The 23,247-nt window shown below is 39.8% G+C and overlaps 1 protein-coding gene across 3 annotated transcripts; it reads left to right on the top strand.

Annotated features, from left to right (window-relative positions):
- The first annotated feature begins 183 nt into the window (after positions 1 to 183).
- Positions 184 to 22,167, top strand: CNR1 (cannabinoid receptor 1). 3 transcript variants are annotated; one of them, XM_036912185.2, is made up of 2 exons: positions 184 to 285; positions 18,417 to 22,167. In XM_036912185.2, exon 2 carries the CDS (start codon positions 18,480 to 18,482, stop codon positions 19,896 to 19,898), a length of 1,419 nt encoding a protein of 472 aa, XP_036768080.1. In that variant the 5' UTR covers positions 184 to 285; positions 18,417 to 18,479; the 3' UTR covers positions 19,899 to 22,167. The 3 variants fall into 3 exon arrangements, with proteins under 3 accessions (XP_036768080.1, XP_036768081.1, XP_036768083.1); XM_036912186.2 differs by lacking the exon at positions 184 to 285 and adding an exon at positions 1,479 to 1,809; XM_036912188.2 differs by lacking the exon at positions 184 to 285 and adding an exon at positions 2,899 to 2,971.
- Positions 22,168 to 23,247: the final 1,080 nt, after the last annotated feature.

Here is a 23,247-nt window from a genome sequence, read left to right as displayed (position 1 = left end):
CCGCCCGCCGGAGGCACACCGCGCCCCACCCACCCCGCATCCCGGCGCCGGCGCTGCCTCCCTCCCGCTGCTCCCTCGGCCACCCCTTCCTTCTCCACTTCTTTTCCGCCCCCGCCTCCCCTTGGCTCCCGCGGCGCCAGCCCTCCGCCTGGCCGGGCGAGGTGCCTGGGCTCCTGCAGGGCTGTGTGGAGTCGGGGGCACGTTTCCCTCTGGCGGAGAAGCGGCCCCTGCGCTGGGCGAGAGGTGTCGAGGGAGCTTCTCCCCGAGGACCGGGGCACGCGAAGGGTAAGACCTGGCAGAGTTCGTTTGAAAATACTTTTTCCGCCTCCCGCCCCCTCTGGTACTGACCCGTGTGGTCCCCAAATATCCTTCGTGGAGTTCTTAATCCGTGTGAGCGAATCGTGCGTCGATGTTTACTTAGCTGTATAGCCCCAGCTTGTGAACTGTGGTCTGTGCTACTTCTGGAGGTTTCCACCATTTACTAGTTACTGAATGTGTGTGCACCTGGCTCCCTGTTTGCACTGATGAGTGTTTGTAGAAAATGTGTAATTGTGCATGTTTGTTGAACAGGCGCTTGAGTTGGTGCTTAATGTCTAGAAACCATATTAACAGTTAAGTCTTCCCAGAGAAATACATTGATCTCAGCACCAAACCGAGAAATTATCTAATGTAAAATAGTAAATGTCATATAAAGAAATTAATGCCAAATAATAAACTTTTGGTATAGAAAAATATAGCTACAGGAACCACTCTTTTTTGGGGAACAATGAATGTGCATTTAAATATCTAAATTTGAGTGTTGATGGAACCATTTAACTCAGAACAAGCCATTAGATGAAAAAGTTGATGTTGTGTTTTTAAAAGACATTCCTTCCTAAGGCTGACAGTCATAAATGCATCCCCTCCGGAATGCAGATGTGCTGGCTGTCATAGACATGAGGAACTGTCACTTGGTCATTTGAAAGTTTAAAAGCCACATGCATGTTTCTAAGTTTAGTTTTACATTGAACAGATGAGAAAAATATCAGTGACCTCTTAATCTTTATGTCTCCCATCTTTTTTATTTCCCTTAAACTAAGTGCTATTCTTGACTTTGTTGTTGCGTTCTTGATACATTAAGCATCCCCAGGCATTTAATCCAATAAGAGATTAGAACAGATTTACTGGTTTTAAAGGCGCTGAAACGATATCTCCGTGGGCCCCATAACTTCTCCCATTTTTTTATTACCAAGTTAATATCTTTTGAACAATGGGGGAAATGCAATTTCTTAGTGGAAACTCAGTGGATATTGAGTATCAGTGAGGTGACCACTGCCATCAATCAATTTTGCAGAATATGGAGACACTCAGAGCAACCAACCTTTAAGGTTCCCATAGGACTTTATCTGATTTGAAGTGTTGTTTTTCTAATCCTACCCTACTGACAGTTGGCAAGGGAAGATATCCTGATGGGTTTTTCTCTGTCCCATTTTTTCCTGAACCTCCTTCTGCCTCCCCTGCTCTCTAACTCGGTTAAGAACAATTTTATCAAATAATAGACCCTGTATAATTTCTTAAGTGACACAAATTATTTTCAGATTATATCCAAACATTAACAGAATCCATGCACCTCCAGAATTTTGAATGTTGCATATCGCAGGCAGATTATCTGTAGGCACAATAGCAGTTGCCATAGTTGGTCAAGAGGCTTGAGAATGGACATGGTTTTTAAAAACTAATCCATTTTAAGTTATCTGAAGAACTTACTGTAAAAAGACTTTTTGTTCTAAAGATGTCTCCCACTCCAGAGAAGGAGCAGTCTTGGCTGAGGTATGTATCCAATGTCTGATGGGGAGAGGTCTCATTGTGTTCCTAAGTCCCCAGGGGGTAAAATGTTGCCACAGGAGGAAATGCTCAGTTCTGACCTTTCAGAAATAAAATTACTATGCTTGCATACTCATGGTTAGAAGGCAAATTAGATATGTATGTTCCTCTATTTTAATAAACAGCATCAGTTTATGTGCATATAAAAAATATACTTAGTCCCGTAAATAAACCATAGGGGATGTTCTATTTGGTGTGTAAAACTTTACATTCTGGTGAAAATCTGATCTCACGTTGGAGTAGTGCTTGGCATTGTTTGTTATCCACTGTTTCTGTCTTTTTCTGTTACCCTTTTCCCCGTGGACCGTGTGCCTCTCTGTCTCGCCTGTGAGATTGTTCTTCTCTAATAAGCCTAGCTGCAGGATCAGTATGTTCCTTTTGGCATTTCAAAATGTTAAAATAGTGAAATTGTTAAATGTTACCAAGATGCAACTGCTGGGAATGAAATTCTCCAGAAGAACCACTATGATTGTGGCATATTACAGTCTATTCCAAAACACAACTCTGTGAATCGCTTTACCTATTTTCTAAAGAAAGAAGCAGTCCCATTGATTGTGTTGATAAGTGTTTAGCATGCAGTGTCAGCTTATTAATTTCTAAAGCAAAGCCTGAAAAACTCTTCCGAAACAATTCTGTGACATTCTTTGCTTTGACTCAGAATTAATATTCACCACCAGGAAATTTAGACAGGCTCCTTGGTTGCCTTGCATTTTAGTGTTTGGAATTAGAATTGGAATACTTGGCCGTGTAATAATAAACTATCATGAAATGTAACTTACAATAGCAGTTTATAGTTCACCGTGCTTACCAAATGTTTCTTCCCAGAAAACAGTTGGCTTAATAAGGAAAGGGATTATTTCCCATAATCAGCTCTCCAGGAATGCTGCAAAAAAAGAAAAAGAGTAATAAATTGAATTTGGAAATACCTAACAACATATGATGAGTAAAACGAGATTTGGTTAGAGCGTCTTGAATTTGGTTAGTAAGATGGAGCCTGTCCTTTAGGTTGCTGCCTGTTATTCTTGGGGTAATTACATTAGCTCAGTTGCCTGAAGAACACAGATGAGGGCTTTATTCCTGCAAAAAAGGATGCTGCGTCTCCACCAGTGTGTAAGTCTGTCTCTTCTATTTTTGCATTCATCATTTTCTAATTGAACTGACAGATTAGTTAGAGTGAAACCAGCCTTTGGGTTTAAATTATTTATAATTCTGTTCTTGACTCTGATACAACCTGGACCCAACATCGTTTGAAAAACTGTGCTAGGGCCAAGTTTCCATATTGCGTATCTGTATTTTGAGGGACTGCAAGTTCTGTTGATTTTTCTTCCCTTTCCTTAAGACTTGTAGAGAAGTTAAATAATAAATCAAAACCAAATGAGGTACTTTGTATTGGCATAATCTTAACTTCATATTTCCACCCCCAAAGCCCCCAAATCTCCAGTTTCTTCCTAATCCTGTTCTCAAAATAATGTTAACTTTATTTTTTAACTGCATGACTGCTGTTGTTGAGGGTTGGGAGACTGAACACTTTGCTACTGAATTGCTATTAAATATTTTTATAACCATTTAATTCATTGATCTGTGTATTCTTGGATTAGACTGGGTTAACTTTATTTCCTACTATAGACCAACTGAGATTTCTCCCAAATATTTTCTGGACTAAAAGAAGTAATAAGTATCACCCATAATATATATGATATCAAATTATATATTGCATAATTTTAGATGACTGGAATGTATAAACTTTTTATACATATATATGAACAAACTTTTTCATAGATCTGTATTATGACTGACATATACATTTAAACACATTGCCTTTATATGTTTGAATGCATAATTCAGATTTTACATAACTACTACAATTTTTGGGGAAATGCCCAAATTCAAGGCAGCTGCGCAGATGGACACAGAACACTCAAGGCTAAAGGAAGTATCCACCTTGAATCAAAACAAGACTGTTCTTATTTTCCAGGAGAGTAGAAATCTGTTCCAGTCTCAGGTGTGTTCTAAGAATCTTGCAGAGATGGCAGGGTGGGCACAATCACATTTGGTTATACTTTTCTCATAAACACTGATTGATGTGTTTAACACAGTTTTCACCAATCTTGGTAATTGTTTATTCTTGAAAGAAAGTTGGGAGAAATACACAAGGTTATTACTATATCACAATGCATATTATACTTGTTATGTATAACACTTTATAATTCTATCACAAGTAACTTAAAACTATAGGTAATTTGTGGTGGATGTGGGGGTAAAGGGAAGGTTGTTTTTAGTACCTCTATTGGTACTGTTCAAACAGTTTTTTGTTGGATGAACTTCTATCTAGAACAGTCGTGAATGAATAATAGGTATGTTTATGACATATCAGTAACAATAGGTCAAAACCATTACATAAAATAATCAGTGTGAGTACCTTTAGTTTTTAACAGAAAGTATTAGTAAAAGCTTTCCTGTGTGATATTTTCTCCACTGAACAGGGTCCTCATGGAAAATAAAGTACACTTCATTATAATAGTTTTGTAGGACGCTTGCAATTACATATGCATCCTTGATCTAGTTTTCATTGCTATTTTCCAACTATTTATAGTTTCCATACAGATTATTAATGAATAACTTTGGGATGCCCTCTAATTTAAAGGTTTCATTTGGATATGTTAATTTAATAATTTAGTGAGCATGGAATTCTAGGTTCCTTGTTGTGGCTGTAGGGGTTTTTGAGGGAAGATTTGTTTACTCAGCAAACCTGAGCGAATGGGCCTGGCAGAGTCATAGCAGTTGTTCGGGAATACTATGAATTCTCTTTTAGCCCCAGCTGGAGAAATGTTCACACCTGTACTTCAGGAAGGCTTTCAAAGTTTTGCTAGTTGTTTGTTTTGGGTTTTTTTTTGTGTGTTTGAATATGTGAGTTGAGACTGGTCAGATGAGAATCAATATTCTTTAGCCAAGTCTTTGTTTAACCCATTGTGCTATGGTACTATATTCTGTATTTTTAAATAAACTTCTGAAAGTAGATTTTGCATTTTTTGAATGCAAGAAGTAGATTTTGCATTTTTTGAATGCAACTAAGTTCCCTTTTCTACTAACACAGATGGGAAACCATTTTTCCCTAAGAATACAATATTTTATTACCTGATGTCTTATTTTTCCACTCTAATTTGTGTTCTTAATTGTTTAGAGTTTGGATTCGCTGAATAGAAATTTGATATCTTTGGCTTGAGTCCTTGCCATCATTATCAACTATAAATAGCATTTAAAAATTTTTTTAACTTAAGGAGATAAAGTGCAGTATAGTTTCCTAAATTTGACAATGTAATATCTATTTTTTTTATTCCTACCAGTCAATTCCATGCTACTGCTTTTTAAAGTAAAGCAAAGGCATTTTTCAAAGATGTGCCAGGCAATCTGTTGTGGTAGTTGAATGTACAAGCAAATGCTTTCACAAACTGTGTATGAGAGTAATATATTTTAATATAATTAAAGTAAAAGATAATTAGGAAATAATGTTTCTCAAAGTTTATGTCTATATGAGAGGGTTCCCCTCTTTATCATTTCTTCATACATCCTTTTCCATCTAGTATTTAGAGAAGAAAATTAGAATCAGTATGAGTTCTGTAAATTGAGCTATTAGGAGTTTTTTATTTCAATTGGTGATCAATTCCAGTATGCTTTTTAAAGAACAAATTTCTACTTTCACATATGAACATTTGTACTCGGAAACACTGTAACATTGATTTTCTGATGGTTAAGAGGCTAAAAAAGATGTTTTTAATACAGCTAGTGAACCAATTTCTAATAGGTAGTATGCTTTAGTCACTCTGCTTGTAACTCAGCTATATTTAAAAATTAATCAACGTGACTTATTCTTTATGAGAGAATCTTAATTGAATGCCACTCTGACCAGTGTATTTTGGTTTATTCCAGTGTGGCTTGTTAAATGGACCAGATTTGCAACTCATTTCAGTGCATTGCTACCAGAACTTGTAAATGTTTTCTTTAGCTTTTGTGTGAGTTGTGGTGAGCAAGCAATATGCATGTGGAGGAAAAGGAAAGCTATGCAATTTAACATATAAGTAAAGTAAGCAAAAGATTGTCCAGAGAATTCTGTATCTTTGCATATGTGGGAATTTGACTTTGGAAGATATACAGTTACTTATGGAAATTATAGCTAACTTCTTACAAACAAACAAACAAAAACATTGGGAAACCTTGGAATGATTTTAGTCCTCAGCTAAGAAAACTTATTATGAGTAATCTATTATCCATTTTTATTGCTGAAATAATTCCAGAAGGACCATTCTGCTCAGAATCAGATATTTAAATGTTTTGGGATACATTTCCCTATACTTATAACTTTAGGTATTTTTGATAGATACTTGTCAGCTATAAGCAATGTAAATTAAATAATTACCAGGATAATTCTATCCATGAGTTTGGAGTGGGTCTGCATTACCTTAGCCTGCTGAAAAATGTCTGTTTTAGTTTGTCTTTTTCTGGGTTCATCTCCTTGATACACTATTTTATGGTTTTGGGAAAAGAAGAACAGAAACAGAAACATTTCCAGCTTAAAAATAAGTAAGCTGAAATGTTAACTACTTTTTCCTTTTTTCCTATTTTATGCTCAGTAATTGTGGGTCTCTTCACAATGGTATTGAAAGCAATGGCTAGCAGTCCTATAAAATGTTGCATACACTTTGTGACTGGAATTAGCAGAAAATGGTGTGGAGTTCTTAACTTAGGTCTGCATTTTGGGTAAGTTGTACTTTGAAACTTCCTTTCTTTTCTGGACAAAATACATAACAGTACGTTTCCTGAAAAAGTGCACAGAAGCCCTGACTTGTAGACTTGAAAGACCTCATGAGGTTCCCCACTTCTTGTGCTTATTTTCAGGTTAGACCACGTTATTTTATTCCAGTCACACAGAAATACCTTGGTTTTAAAGATCTTCTGTGGGAGACTATTTTATCATGAGCAGGCTACCTTAGCAATCCATTTCAATGATCTAAAAACCTATACTCATAGAATATTCTTTCTTCCTACCTAAAATCAATTCTTCTTAAAGGTTAATTCGATTCCCCTCTCTCGTTTGGTCTTCCTCACAGGGCTCCATAAGCTTTAACAGTGGTTCTTAAACTTTAGGGTGTGTTAGAGTCCTCTGGAGGCCTTATTAAAACACAGATGTGCCCCACCCCTAGAGTTTCTGACTCTGTAGGTCTCAGGTGGAACCTGAGAATTTGCATTTCTCATAAGTTCCCAGGTGATGCTGAGGCTGCTGCTGGTTGGGAGACCACCCTTTAAGAACTACCGGCCTGTAATATAAACTCTGAATGCTCTTACAGACCACTGTGTGACTTCTCAGACTGGGCTTTAAGATGTACCCTGGAATTTCCAGCCCATTCTCACCTTACTTCCTAATTCTTCATCTTCACACCACTTTTTATGAACTCTTTCAGTTCCTCAGCTCTGTTCAAAATCCCATAATTGCATCACACAAACCCTAGGAAGGGTTTGACCTTGAATGAGTAGAGTAGAGCTACCTCGTGGTTTCAACGGCATGAAAATTCTGTGCTTGCTTCCTTACTTCTTAATCACAACTACATTCCAAAGCATATTTTGCATCTTTAGTGAAACCTGGTTCTTCCAGTTCTGTTTATATATAATTATTTGCATCCTGAAAGAATATTTTTCTGTTTATATCTTGCACTGTTAGTACACATGGAAATTTTTTTTAACATTTCAGTGAAAGTAGGTGATACACAAGCATCTAAATTTTAAAGTCATGTTTGCAAGGGTTCTGGATTTGTGCAATAATAAAAACTTATTTAAAATTATTCCAAAGAGAAAATGACAGGAAGGAAATTGAATCTTATGTAAAAAGTTGCTGTGTCCCTAATTTGTAAGAGTATTTGAACATTTGCTTCTCTTATGAAATATTCCATTTTAGCCCCTGTAATAATAGAAAATAATTTTCCGTTCTTTTTCATCACAGAGTTATGACCTGAGTTGGTGATTTTATATTTGAAAATTGGAAATCCAAATGTTTCATGAAATAGAAATGAGTTGTGTTCGTTATTCGAATTGATTTTGGGCCCCTGAGACATTCCCATCGTACTTTTAGCATCTCTTGGCATAAGCATATCATTTGTTTTCAGTAGAACTACTTTCCTTTACTCATCCTTAATTACTTTCTTGAGGCAGAATTCCAAATATTCACAATTAATTTTTATCGATAAATTAAATTTTCTCAACACCCTTTTGCCCCAGAAAAGCAATTAGAGATTGAGTTTTTGTAAGCCGTAGTAATAACCCATTTTAACCCCCCCATAACATAATTTCTTATTTATGTTTTAATTAATTCAGTTGTAAAATTCATAAAATGTTGTAGCAGAAGTTGCTCAACCAAAGCAAGAACTGTGTCCACTGAATTGAATAACAAATTGATTCCTGAGGGTTTGTAAAAGTCACTCCATCTAGTGGTTGAAATTTCACATAACGTCTCTTGACAAATTGTTTTGAAAACATGCTTCCATGTGGAGAAAGCCCTTTGCGAAAGATCAATGCAAAGTGACATGCATTTGAGGGAAGGAAAATGTCCATTATAATAATAATTTCATATTCCGTCCTTCAAGGTTTATCAACAGCATATAATTAAGATACATTCAAAGTTGTGTATGTCACAAAGATCTCTTTACATAGCATTGTTACGTAGCCAAGCACTGAGGTTCATAATATATACCCAGGCTAAACAAGGATCATGATAAAAAGTAAATACCTGATCTTTGCCCATAACTTCCACTTACCATCAATATAACTTCTTTTTAATACCGAGATAAAAAAATCTTAGGATAAATAATTGTTGATGCCTTTTATGTAACTTTTGCATTTGAGCAGTTTCTTTCAGATGGATGTTTGTATGAGACCAAGACTCAGTTTTAATTTCCTAATCATCAACTTACTTTATGCCAAGGAAAACTATCCACAGTTCAAAGCCATTCTGCTAAAGATAGATCTTCCATGTTGCTGAAGCACACCAACATTCATTTAGTAAAAAGGTATTGAGGGTCTACCCTGTGCCAGGCGTGACCATGTAAGACAGGTCCCTCGAGGTGTTCATGATCTGAAGGGTTTAGGCACAGGAAAGACACAGGATGACTCAGCCATGTCCATCATCTCTCTTGTGAGAAAACCTCCAAGCGTATGTAGGAAGGGGATTACACCATCCAATTACTGGGGTACACAAACCAATACTATTTGATGTTAAAATATCATATGCCTATTACATGGTTTCCTATCCTATTCTGCCATCTGTGTATTGGAGAGGAAGGACAGATGGATGGGGTTTTTTTTGTTTTTTTGTTTTTGATGGAGTGAGGTGGAGTGGAAAATCATTTCCCTTGTTTCCCTGACCTAAATCCGGTGCACAGGTGTGATACATGGACATATGTATGTATATGTATATCTGATGTCTGCAGTGCTAGGCATAGAGTACATGAGCACATGCCCAATAAACATGTGTTACATGAAGCATATGAGGCCTATACATCCAGCAGGCACACGGCTGTAGTAACACAGCTCTGTGCCCTTTGGGTACTGAGAGTCTCTCACAAGCACTCCCTTGTTGGAGCCCTACTAAGATTTACAGAATTTTTTCTGCCTGATTACAGCCAAGATTTTAGGAACTGGCCATGGAAAGTCATCTTCCCTCTGGGTAAGAAAACCACACTCCTTGTGGTGGAAAGTGGAGTGATTTCAAGTGAGTCTGAATCTCTCCATATGGGGAATGAAGGTTTTAAGCCCTTGTTTACTAATAACCATCATGTCTCATTCAGACCTAGAGAAGATGCCTTTTCCATTCCTTGCTGGTATTGTGGAAACTGTCATTACTGTCCACAATCCTCACAGATGACTTAGGAAGAAAAAAATATCTAAAATAAAACATAGTTTAAAAGTATTAAAAAAAAATAGTGGCAAAGCCAAGTTAGGTTTTATTTATTATTTGCCAGTAGGTGTTTTGCAAATAAGGTGCTAAACCAGGGATAGGTATTACAGTTATTAGCTAATTTTCATACTTGGCCCTTGAAGATGAAGTGTTGTGGGCAGCCTTTTTACTGTCAACACATCATGCCTTCAGGTTTTAATTTTCCACTGTGTGAAATTATCATGTATTATTTGTCACCTCCCTTTCCCCAAATCAATCTTCCCCCCTCCCTTAGAAATGGAAAGAAGAGTGTCTGATTCAGTGTCCTAGCCTTTGACATTAAGAACAGGGACTTTGAATTATGTAGACCTGGGTTGAAGTTCCAGTTCTGCTCCCTCTGGGTGGAGACATTGGGCAAAGCATTTTACCTCTCCAAGCCTCTCTTTATTTCTATGGAGAATGCAGATTGTAGTAGCAACTACAATATTAATTTAAATATTAAACAAAAATAACATATGTGCTTTGTGCAATGCCTGGAACATGAACACTCAAATATTTCATACTGAGAATATTTGGGAGTTGGAATTTTCTCTCTTGTCCATTTTATCACCCAAATCAGCAATTCACTCTGAGAGTTGAACCTGAAGAAACAAGGACTTGGTTTTTAGTTGGACTTAATTTGTATGCTTACAGATTCAAAGAGAATACACCTCTTCAATGAAAGATAAACAAAAGTAACTGAAAGTATGCTGCACCATTGGACAACATGTAGCACACATTAAACTATTGCTGTCCTTGGTAATTAGCTGGAAAGATAACCTATCTACTGGGTTCTACATATTTTATGGCTCAGAATAATATATTGCTTTTGACTTTTAATGACCAAACTTTAAATGAAGATAAAGACAGTGTTATGGAATATTTTGTATATGGACCATGGTTTCCATTGAATTGAAAACTTTGCATGTTCTCTTTTATGGGAAGACTTCTTCCATTACGCCTGATTACTTCCTTTACCTATTATGTAGAAATGGTATTGCTCTCCAAAAAAGGCAAATGCACTTAGACAAAACATCTAAACAGCAGAGCAAAATTAAGTGATAAATTGGTAAATCGAATTGGTTATAAAAGTCAACAAGTCATTTCATTTATATCACTAATTTGTTTTTGTGATAGGTTTTACTTATAGCATCATCAATTAATAGTGCTTAATCGGATGTAGTTTAAAGGCATCATTTCTTATGCTCTGAAATTCTTTATGTTTTAACAAGCCTTTGAATGTTAAATAATTGTGCAGAGTTCAGGTTGAATTTGAACAGAAATATAGCCTGATAAGTGTCTTAATGTCTGTTTCGTTTATATTAATTGATACTTTTTTTATGAGAAATCTAACATATTGTTAAAAAGACTAGACCAGAGGAAATGGTGCATTTAATAACTTCAGTTCTACCTTACAAAATAAATAAAAGCTAAACCTTTGAGAATCATCCAAGCATTACTTGCATAATGGAATTTTCTTTTCTATGTGGGAAAAGGACCTGACATTAATATCAGGAAGGATTATGTATTTTTGCCTGATTTCTCAGGATAATTGAGTCAACCCTTTGTTTCCCTTTGCTATAGAAGATAATGCAAAAAGTGACCAAAGTACTTTAATAATTTCAAAACTCTAATGGTTAGGTAAGAGTTAGAAAAGACTCAATTGCCCATTGAACCACAGCAGAGGCAACATTCATTGAGTTATGATGTTGAACCATGAGATCTGCCACGTATATTGAGGACATGCCTTAGACATAATGCAATTAGAAGGGTCAACTAAATTTTCCTTACTAATTTTGGAGAAATATATTAGCGAGTTATTTTTCTTAATCAAATTAGTAGAAACCAGACTTGTTCCCAGAAATGAATGGAAAATTACAAACAAATACATCTACTGGCACCTTCATTCTCTTGAGCCCTTCACAAGGCTCTTTGGTGAGGCTGGCCGAGTAGAACATTGCAGACACAACAAGGAAGGCAGGGAAACAGCAAGGTTAAGCAAGGGCCCAGGACTCCTGCCTCTGATAGACTGAACTCCTGTCAGTTCAGAAGCTATGAGCTCCGCATCATCTCCTTACAGCATTTGCAAACTTAGAATAGTAGAGAAGTGGCCTTGTGGGCCAAAACAGTCTGCAACTCTGTCAGGAGCATCAGTCCTTCTGATGCTTTTGGAGGCTTTACAGCCCTCCTGGGTTTAACTTCTTGCAGGGAGCAAATAACTGCCTCCTGCCTCTTCCTCCAGAGATAATGCACAGGCCAGAACAGCAAGGATTTTAACTCCAGGTACGATAGTGATAAATACCTGAATTATTGAAATGTCTCTCCAAAACAAAGAAGGTCCTCAGCAGGGCAGTGAGGACTAAAATAACCTGCTATTAAATTGCACTGACACAAGAAAGACTCTATTTGAAGTCACGTCTGGAGGATTTACTCGATGCTCAGCCTAATCATAACATGGATGTTTTCTACCTCTAATGATTATAGAAACAAAGATAAGGACTATGGGCAGACTTCTGAAAGAAACTCCATGCTGCTGCCATACCCATGAAGTTTCTTTGATGATTGCATGACCTGTCAGTTGATGTGTAAGTTTGGGGATGGTACACGGAGAGGCCAGTGTGCATATAGAGTGACGGCGAAAAAGAATAGACATCATTATTAAAATTTTTTTAATTTTTAAAAATAATAGGTCCAACACATTAAAATATTTTTATTTTTATAGAGGATGGTTTATGGCTTAAATTGTTAGAATATGTTGGTTACATTTTTAAAAGCAGAATTCTAGGAAAATACCCCTAAATGTCATTCAGTCATCCTTTTACTATAACTGTAATAAAAACCAATTGCCTCTTTAATAGGTGCATCTATGCATTTTGCTAGAAATTTCCAATTATGACTTTCCCACTAGCAAACAAAAACAAAATTAATGGCAGTTGCATCCCCAAAGCCTAAACTATATTACTAATGAGCTCTCAAAGAAAACCCTCAATGCAAAAAATAATCAGGTAGAAATTACTGTAATAATCCAAATGTAGAAATAAAGGAAAGAATTACTGAGCTGCAGAGAAGAGTTTTCCTGCCATGATCCCATTAACTGTTAAAATTGCCTGTGCACAGTGGTATTTTGGTATTACTAAAATTCTTGGACTGCACAAAATCCATGTTATTTTTTAATTGTATTCTTTAATTAAATTTGGCTTATATTAGATAGAAACTACTCTGTATTTCATAACCACCCCATGCCCTGGCTCAGATCTTAACAAGCTAGTTTGTTGTAATGGAAATGCTTGGTTGTATTAAAATGGGAAATTATGATCACATATGTGATCTTTAATATAGAGTTTATCACAGGCATACACATTTTGCATTTCTGAAATAAGGTCAGTGATCCTTTGTCTTCACTGAAGAAGCTTTCTAGATCGTCCAAATACTGAAATTTTAATCCTTGAAGCCATGCCAGTAGGCAGATTTACCTAGGTGGGCTGGGATAGGAGATGGTGATTTAGTAGGAAGCAGTCTTAATTACTATTGACAAAATACCTTAATTCATGTTTGGGAGAAACCAGAAGATTTGAATATAATAAAAAATGCAAAATAGTTACTCTTCATTGTTAAAACAGTACTTAAAGTGCAAAAGCAGAAACTGAGTCTGAGAGACATGGGTTAAGCTACAAGCTCTTTATATACTGGACAAATTACTTGGCATCTAATGATCTCTATCTCCTTATGGAGGAATGGGGATTATGACAGGTTAACGGTAGGATATATGTAAAGTCTTCAAATGCCTGGAATATAATAGATATTCCTCCCTCACCCATGTGAGCATCTTCTATTTGCTTTGTGCTTTAAGTGCTGAGACAAAAATCAAAACTTAATAAGCAGCCAATGATCTAATAAGGCAGTGAATTATCTTGAAATGTAATTAATAATGTATGACAAAGAGTCATAGAACTAAATAATGATGATAATAATTGAAATATACTTGAGGATTTGAGTTTTTTGCCAGACAGTATGTTAAGTGCTTTATTGTGCTTTTTTTTTCATTTAATTTTCATTTTGTCATAGAACAATTCTATTATTTGGGATCATCGTCATCCCCATTTTGCAGATGAAATCCTGAGGCTTAAAGAGATTAACTTCTTGTCCAAGAATGGGTCTGACAGCAATCTCAGTCTGCTAGCTCCTAATTCAAAGTTCTCTCCTTCGAGTTTGCTTTGACTGGTTGCAGTAGTGGGGAGAAGAAGAGAGAGGGCATCACAGTGTTAGGCTAGAGAGATGGTATATGATAAAGGTTAAACGCTGCTCTAGACCCATGGCTATTAAACCCTTCATATGTAGCTGGCACCACATGTTGAAGGGATAATAACATTTTGGATACATTGGGTTAAATAAGATGTAATATTAAAATTAATTTTGACCTTTTACCTTTTTCTTTTTACCTGAATATTGGAAACTTTAAAATTGCATATGTCGCTCAAGTTACATTTTTATTGGACAGCACTGTTCTAGAACTGGAACAACTGGATTCATTCTGGTTCTGCCACCTACGATGGCAAATTACTTATTCTCTCTGTGCCTTTCACCTGTAAAATGAGGATAGTAATGGCATCCGCCTCACAGGGCCATTGTGAAAATCATCTGATACACGTAAGAGGCTCAGAATGCCACCTGCACATAATAAGCTTTCCGTAAGGGCTGGAAGAGGGAAAATCAGCAAGTCTTAGTGGTCTACCTGATTATAGAAGGAGGAGGAGGAGTCCAGGGTGAGTCTAAGGTATGAGCTTGGACAATTAGAAAGGTAATTCACAATACCATAGGAAATGTGAAAAATGGCATGACTGAAAGTACTTTGCTGCAGCATTATTTGTGATAGCAAGAGATGATAAACACCCTAAACTGGCGTCAGTAGGAGGCCAGTCACATTCATCTAACAGATGCTTAAAGCAGCTGCTAAATGGAGGGGTTTTGTGCTCTAATGTGGAACTGTCTTCATGTATACTGTTAACTGGAAAAGCCAGATGCACAGCCATATGTATAGTATATTAGTGTTTGTTAAAAAGAAAGTAAAGAGTGAATATATGTATTTGCTTGAATATGCATGGAATATCTCTGGAAGGAGTGACAGGGAACTACTTGCTTCTGAGAAGGGAAACCGGTTGGCTCGGACATCGGATGGAAAGGGATCAACTCTGCTACATGGATCCTTCTGTGCCTTTTGAATTTTGAATCATATGAATGTAATACATGCATATAAATAATAAAAATTGCAAATTAGTTTTTAATTGGGAAGTGTAAAGGTAGAGTTCGTTACTTGAGAGAAGATGACTTACAGGATGGAGGTCAGGGACTGGCTCCGAGCAGCTGCTTGGAAATGCTGGGCTCAAGCTTTGGTTTTCAGACCAAATAGCCATTGAATTAATTGCCTTCCTCTCCTCTAATTTTAAGAAAAGGCAAATAAATACGATTAAATCACTGCTTGAATGCACCAGTGAATAAAATTCAACTGCCACCTGTTAGGTTCATAAGAGCATTTCTAAGGGAGCGCACCCCCCACACCCCCTTCTCTTTCTCATCTGCAATCATGGTATCAGGCTGGTGAATCATATGAAAAAAAGACACCATTCCTGGGCTTAGAAACCACATTCCAGTTATAGAAATAAATGTGTAAACTCGTGATTAAATGATGAGATGAGGCCTGTAATAGGAAAACTGAGAAAACTAGCTCTGCCTGGTGGGAAGGGCTGGTCAAGGAGCTCTCAGAAATGCAGGTAACTTTGGCTCAAAGCTTTGAAATATTGGTTCCTTAGTAAGCTTGGCAATGAAGATTTCAGAGAGAGAGAGAGGTAGGGGAAAAGGGGGCAGGTGTGCCGGTGCGATCCAAGGGCAGCACCCTGTCTCCAGGAGCCCAGAGCTGTGGGAGGTGAGAGGCCAGGACTGTCAACATTTCTCTCACAAATTGCGGCTATCTTCTGTGTCCCTCTGATGTTGGATGACAACTTTCATCTGTACATGGAGTTTAGCAAATAGAAGTTTTCGAAGAGCAAAGTTGACTCAGGAGACGTGGTGCAGTGGTGGGACCCACACAACATTTCCTGGAAGAGATGATTTGAGGAAGGTATGAGAGTGAGACAGATAAACAGGGGACCTACGGTCACGTGACACTTAGTGGTTGGAGGCAGCCTGGGTGGGCACTCAGGAAGGATTTTAGGTGAAGGAATCAGGAAGCACTGGACAACCAGCTTGGCTGTTGGACTTTGGTCTTTAATTTCTGCAGCCTTAATTTCTATATCCTCGGCAGCTGGCCTGTGGCCCTCAGACACTACCACTACCCTGACTTCTCTGGGTCTGTCATGCCCAATGCACACTGGGTGCCCCTTTGCAGTCTGTATGCTAGGACTCCCGAAACTGGTCAAGCAGTTTCCAGCTCCCACGTGCCTTGTTCTAGGACAGCGCAGGAAGGGTGTGCAGAACTGGGTCAGTAGCCCAGCCTGGGAAAACTGTGATTTCCTGAGTGGGAACAGAAGTTACCCATGGAAGACTCAAGGCCTTTGGTGTGGCGGTGCCTCTTTACTGTCACTGCAGGCTGCACTGATGATGTAAAAGGAGAGCTGCAGGACCTTGAAGGAGCCGGGAGAGCCCTCCTGACTTATGTGTCACACCTGCTTGCGCACCACCTGGTAAAACAGAGCCAGTAAAGAGAAAAGCTGCATGGGATGAAGTCTGGAGAATATGGGCCTGAAAGGGGAACCTTGTAAACAAATTTGAATTTGTCCTTTAGGGCGAGGAGGTAAAAACAGGGGAGACACATCATCAGCCATATATTTTATGAAGATCACTGCAGCAGCTGTCTGACAAGTGTTCAGAAGGGGATAGACCCAGGGAAAGGCCAGAAGACCTGTCATGGGGCCAGTGCTCTAGTACTGGGGAATAGCAGCCTGGACTCAAGGGTGGCAGAATGTGGGCCACATTTAACACCTTGTGCCTATTACAAATTACTCAACGAATTACAAAAAATACATCTTGATGCTTAAGATATTAATTTAATTTTTTTCTTTGCCTCAGTGTCCACCCACACCAATCCTACATACTCTTGGCATAAACATCCTTTCTGTGGGGAAACCTTCACTCCCCTAGACTGCCCCCACAGCATCCTGTATGTCTCCAGCTAGAGCGTTTCACCATGCTTCCCCCTAATTGTGGGGTCATCTGCCTGCATCCTCTGCCACACTGTGTACTTCATGTGGTAGGGAATCTTCATCGATCCTGCTGTGTCCCTAGTGCCTAGTACAGTGCCTGGCATGTAGGGGGTGCCCCAAAATTTGTTGAATTGTGAATAAATGAATCATTACTCCACATAGGCAGGATCTCTCTATTTTAGCAGGAGGAGTCGTAACTTTATAATTTGTTGCAAGGTAATGACTGTATTTCTTCACTCCAGTGCAGTGTGATATATTTTAAGAACAAAATAAAGACAATTAGCCAAGAACATATTGGTTTTTATGGTTATTTTAATTATCGCAGATACCAGTCAGTACTTCTGATACTTTTTTATAAGGTAAAGAGCCTAATAGCCATGTTTTACCCAAACATTTATAAATTATAAAATCAATTCTCTGGCTGTTTTACTTTGAAAGAAAACCAAAATTGTTTAGCTTAGAATTGAAGAGCCTTTAAAAATCTAGCCCCCTCCTCTCTGTCATCCTTATCCCTGGTACCATCCCCTTGGAGGGCCCTGGGCTCCGTGAGGCCTGTCTCCTGTCTGCCAGCGTGCCTGCACCACTGCACTGCTCCCGGGGGACGTGGTCAGGAAGCACTCGCCAGCGCTCCTTTCTGGTGTTAAAGCCCTTGTTCTTCCCATGAGCCTCCGTGCAAGGTTGCCCTCCATGACATTTCTCTTGGCCAGCATGGAGGTTTTTTGAAATTCACCTCAGCCGTGACTCCATGCAGAAGTCTCCCTGGCTGAGGAGACTTGCCTGATGGAGTCAGAACTAGAACCCAGATCTTCCCACCTGGGCCGTGTGCTTCCTCTGGTTCTCAGCAGCCTCTTTCTCCCCCTTTACACACAACACATAAGCCACACAACTCGACCTGATTCCATTCAGTCTTGTTTGGTTGTCCCGTACTTTCAGTCTTATCCGTGTGACAAGATGATGAAGTCCTCAAGAGCAGAGACTGTGTGACATGTTGTGGCTCTCCCTCTGCCCACCAGCACCAGGACACCGTGTGCTGTGACGGAAGCCAGGTGGTGAATCCCTAACCCTCTGCCGAGGTGCACACCACGACCATGTTCCTCTCCCTCCGTCATGGCTGTTGGGCTCTGGGGGCCACGCAGGGACTAAACTGTGGTCCAGACAGCTTTCATAATGAAAGAAACAGCATTCTGGTGTATGTCACCACGTCACCAACTCTGGGTGGCTCTTCTGTGAGTGACTGACTCACTGTGCTGACTGAATCTGACAAGGATTTCTCCTGTGTTCAGAGACAGGAATGAACAGACGTGAATGGACATGCTTGGGATGCGGACAGTAGGTTTCATTTTATTTTTTAGCTGTGGTTTTCTTGCCTCTCAGCTTATTTGTGTTCCCTCCTTTAGGATTCCCTGCTGTGGGTCTCCATCTCAGTCATTTTGAGTTTGGCCTAATCAAAGCCGGAGGTGATGAAGTCGATCCTAGATGGCCTTGCAGATACCACCTTCCGCACCATCACGACAGACCTCCTCTACGTGGGCTCGAGTGACATTCAGTATGAAGATTTCAAAGGCGACATGGCATCCAAATTAGGGTACTTCCCACAGAAGTTTCCTTTAACTTCCTTTAGGGGAAGTCCCTTCCAAGAGAAGATGACTGCAGGAGACAGCCCCCAGCTGGTCCCAGCAGACCAGGTGAACATTACCGAATTTTACAACAAGTCCCTTTCGTCCTACAAGGAAAATGAGGAGGACATTCAGTGTGGGGAGAACTTCATGGACATGGAGTGCTTCATGATTCTCAACCCCAGCCAGCAGCTGGCCATCGCCGTGTTGTCCCTCACACTGGGCACCTTCACGGTTCTGGAGAACCTGCTGGTGCTGTGTGTCATCCTTCACTCGCGCAGCCTCCGCTGCAGGCCTTCCTACCACTTCATAGGCAGCCTGGCGGTGGCAGACCTCCTGGGGAGTGTCATTTTTGTCTACAGCTTCGTTGACTTCCACGTGTTCCACCGGAAAGATAGCCCCAACGTGTTTCTGTTCAAACTGGGCGGGGTCACGGCCTCCTTCACCGCCTCAGTAGGCAGCCTGTTTCTCACAGCTATTGACAGGTACATCTCTATCCACAGGCCCCTGGCCTATAAGAGGATCGTCACCAGACCCAAGGCCGTCGTGGCCTTTTGCCTAATGTGGACCATCGCAATTGTGATTGCTGTGCTGCCGCTCCTGGGCTGGAACTGCAAGAAGCTGCGGTCGGTTTGCTCAGATATTTTCCCGCTCATCGACGAGACCTACCTGATGTTCTGGATCGGGGTCACCAGCGTGCTGCTGCTGTTTATCGTGTACGCATACATGTACATTCTCTGGAAGGCTCACAGCCACGCGGTCCGCATGATTCAGCGCGGCACCCAGAAGAGCATCATCATTCACACGTCAGAGGACGGCAAGGTGCAGGTGACCCGGCCAGACCAGGCCCGCATGGACATTAGGCTGGCCAAGACCCTGGTCCTGATCCTTGTGGTTTTGATTATCTGCTGGGGCCCTCTGCTTGCCATCATGGTATATGATGTCTTTGGGAAGATGAACAAGCTCATTAAGACGGTGTTTGCATTCTGCAGTATGCTCTGCCTGCTGAACTCCACTGTGAATCCCATCATCTATGCTCTGCGGAGCAAGGACCTGAGACATGCTTTCCGGAGTATGTTCCCCTCGTGCGAAGGCACCGCGCAGCCTCTTGATAACAGCATGGGGGACTCGGACTGCCTGCACAGACACCCCAACAATGCAGCCAGCGTTCACAGGGCCGCAGAGAGCTGCATCAAGAGCACCGTCAAGATTGCCAAGGTGACCATGTCTGTGTCCACAGACACATCTGCCGAGGCTCTGTGAGCCTGACCCTTCCCTGGCAGCAAAGGAAAAGAAATTCCTTTTTTTTTTTTTTAAAGCTCCAAATCTAGAAGAGTGTGTCATCTCATCATTGTGTTTTTTAAAATTATTTTACAATGCTCAGTGAGAAGGTGGTTGTCACCATGAGCAGTTATCAGTTCTCAAACATTTCAGTAGGTAGGTCCTCAAACTCAGTCCTCTCGGGGTTTGCAGTGAGGAAAACCTGTTGCTGAAGAGACTGGAAGGTCCTTCAATGTCTCAATGAAACAGGAGAGAAGCCTTTGGCTACAGAATTTGAAGTCTAGATGTCCATAGAAAAATGCCGTCAAATGAGTAATGCCTGTGTGACCACAACTTTTATTATAATGTGAAACGTATTTGTCTGAGTATTAGAGATGTCCATTTTTACAGCAGTTATAGTACTAAAGTAGACCTATTTTGTAAAATGTGTCATGTGAGATGTGTATCGGTGTGCACTGTGTGTCATTCATATTTGTCTAGCTCAGCAAAATTGAAAGGTAGACTTTTCTGAGAACAATGGAACCCAAGCAGTGGATATATGTCAGCGAGACCACTTTCTAAACAAATTATGGCCTGTGATTTAACTTCAGAACCCGTAATATTTTTTCAAATTTCTCTATGTAAATTTGACATTGAAGTAAACATTAAGGTTTATTTTTTATTTTTGTCAATACAACAAGGAGAATTTGAAGACTACCCAAAGTATCGAGCAGAATTCATTGACACTTAAAAATTTATTAGCCCTGCATTTTCATACAAGGACATTTATTATCTTCTGGAAAATAGCTGTTCTGTTGAGTGATGGATTATAATCAGAACAGAAGAGAGAAGGCATATTGACTTTTTTCGCTGACATCTCTGACTTTCTTTAGTCTTTAGCTACTATGGGACCTCTTAAGATAGCATGTGTCAATCTTAGTGTATATTGTCATCACTGTGCAATTGCTGTTTACTTGAAGAGTATTGCATCCTTCTTCCAGGTTTAAGTAGATTTCATGCCTGGGAGGCCAAACAAGAGTCTTCATTTCTTCTTCATTGAGAAGAAGTATTATCTGGATCAGTAAAATTATACTGTGTGTGAGTGTGAATATAAATGTGTGTATGTGTGTGTGTTTATCCTGTAACTGTTACAGTAATGTCATAAGGTGAGAAAACTGTGACCAAGTGTAAACTGTACCACTTGCTGCACTCTTGCGCATGAATTCAGTTTCTGAAGTGGAGTTCTTCCAGAAATCTTGTTGATAAAAACACTGACCATAAACATTCAGAAAATTCCCTTCCCTCCTTAAGAGCTTGGGTCAGTATTACTAATTGACCTTTCGGTATTCCATGAACAGTGTTTAGACAGGACTATGCAGTGATGAGCATTCAAGTGGAGGTCTGCATTTACAGAGTTAATGGCAGTGCATTGCCATGTAACGCATGAGAGCTTTTTGGTTTCTGAGCACCTACGATCAAGACCACGGACATATAAGTCATTAAAAGGGAAGCAGTTCTAAAAACCCCCAGTGGTGACATTTTTCAGTTGTGCACGTAGGCAGTGAGATCCCAGTTTAAGGTGCTCTGTACACCACTTGCTGAAGTAGGACTTCCAGGTGTGGCCCACGTGGCTCAGGAGGCCTGTCAGACAGGAGGGGAGGCAGAACAAGTCAGTGAGGAGCCGCCCACTTGGGGCTGAGGCCTGGATGATACAGATACAGAGCTTCACCCAGCTGCCCCTGGTGGTGACCCAGTGTCTGGCTTTGGGTGGTTTGGGCTACGGGATAGGCCTCTCCTCTGCTCATGCTTAAGCATAAGAGGTATAGCTTGCTTTCTTCCTATGCCCCAGTCTCAAGCTCCTTAACATGCCATGGGTGCTCAGAATGAGGCCCTTTCCCAGTAAACAGTCATACTGCTCAAGAAGCCACTTGACCCTGCCAAACTTTACTTACAGTCTTCTCCTTATACAGATAAAGCATGGCTCCTGCGGGCCCCAGAGGCCTGCATAGCCTGAAATGAAGTGGAGAGCTAGCCTTTATCTGGTGATGCCTAGCCATCTAGACACTGCAGCAACCTGATGGGGGCAGTGTCCTCTCTTGCAGTGTGTGGTGTAAGGCTGAATGTGGCCTCTGGACCAAGCTTGGGATGTATTACTGTCTGTCTCTACAGCTTGAATCTGCTTGCTGGTTCCCTCTCTAGGATATACAGGTGAGGGTCTAGGATGCTGGAGGATGAATAAGATCATTTTAGAAGAAGGAGAAAAGACTATTTACTCACCAGGGTCTAGCTTCCATTTAAGAGTTGCCACTCTTTGGTCCCACATTATCCTGAGTATTAATCCACACATCTCAGAGCTCACTAGGAAGTACCAACTCTTTCCTTGTGGCGATGGAGATCTGGTAAAGATGCAATTCTTGTTATTGGTAGAAAAACTCAAGGATTAATTTTTGAAACTGTACTTGTGTGTATGCAATATAGATTTTATAGTGTGTTGTGCTTTCAAGATTAAATCACATATAATAAATTAAGGGACAATGGGGCTGACAGCACTAAACTTGGTGCTTATTGATATTCTAAAAAATATATGTGAAATATCATCATGTATGTGTTATACCACTGTCATTTTAAAACACTGAAATTAGTCTGACTCACTTTGACACTTGTAACATCATTTCCTAACCCAAGTGACTCAAATGTTCTCCCCAATGAATATACTCATTAGAATTACCATTCATTAGTATCATTCATTAATTAGTCCCTTAATCAGACCCATTAATTTAAATATTATTTAGATTTCAGTAAGTTTTATAAGGTCTAACTTCAGAGTTACCGACTCTTCTCTGAAGGTAACATATTTTTCTTGACTGTGCATTTCACCATCATGTGTCTTCAGAAAGGGCCAAATTCCCAAACTGCTCAGAATCTTTCCATCCTAGATTGACAGTTTCATTTAGACAAGAAGGACTGTCTCCAAAACCCTCTAATTTTCCATTACATATGAAAGAGATGTCAAAGACACTTGGGTCTGGGAGGAGCTGCTGACATATGCCTACACTTGAGATGGTTACCAAGCCCTCCCATCACCTCAAGTCAGGTGTATCTGGCATTAAGTGTCAAGGAATGTTGGCCTTCTAAACCCATGCTGTAGGAATTAGGCCCTAGATGAGTAGCATTCTAATTACTGTCCTGTTGATTAATTTCTGCCATTCCATGTCTGTAAAAGAGACCACCAATATCATGTGCAAAATTAGATTTCTCACAATCTAACTGTATATTTGTATGATATTTTTAAATCTCCTAAATGCTGGGCAATGGCTATCAACAATTGTCTTGCACTAGCCTTCTAATGAAA

This window comes from Manis pentadactyla, chromosome 12 (genome assembly GCF_030020395.1).
Source record: "Manis pentadactyla isolate mManPen7 chromosome 12, mManPen7.hap1, whole genome shotgun sequence".
NCBI classification, from domain to species: Eukaryota; Metazoa; Chordata; class Mammalia; order Pholidota; family Manidae; genus Manis; species Manis pentadactyla.
This window is presented reverse-complemented; position numbering and strand designations above follow the sequence as displayed.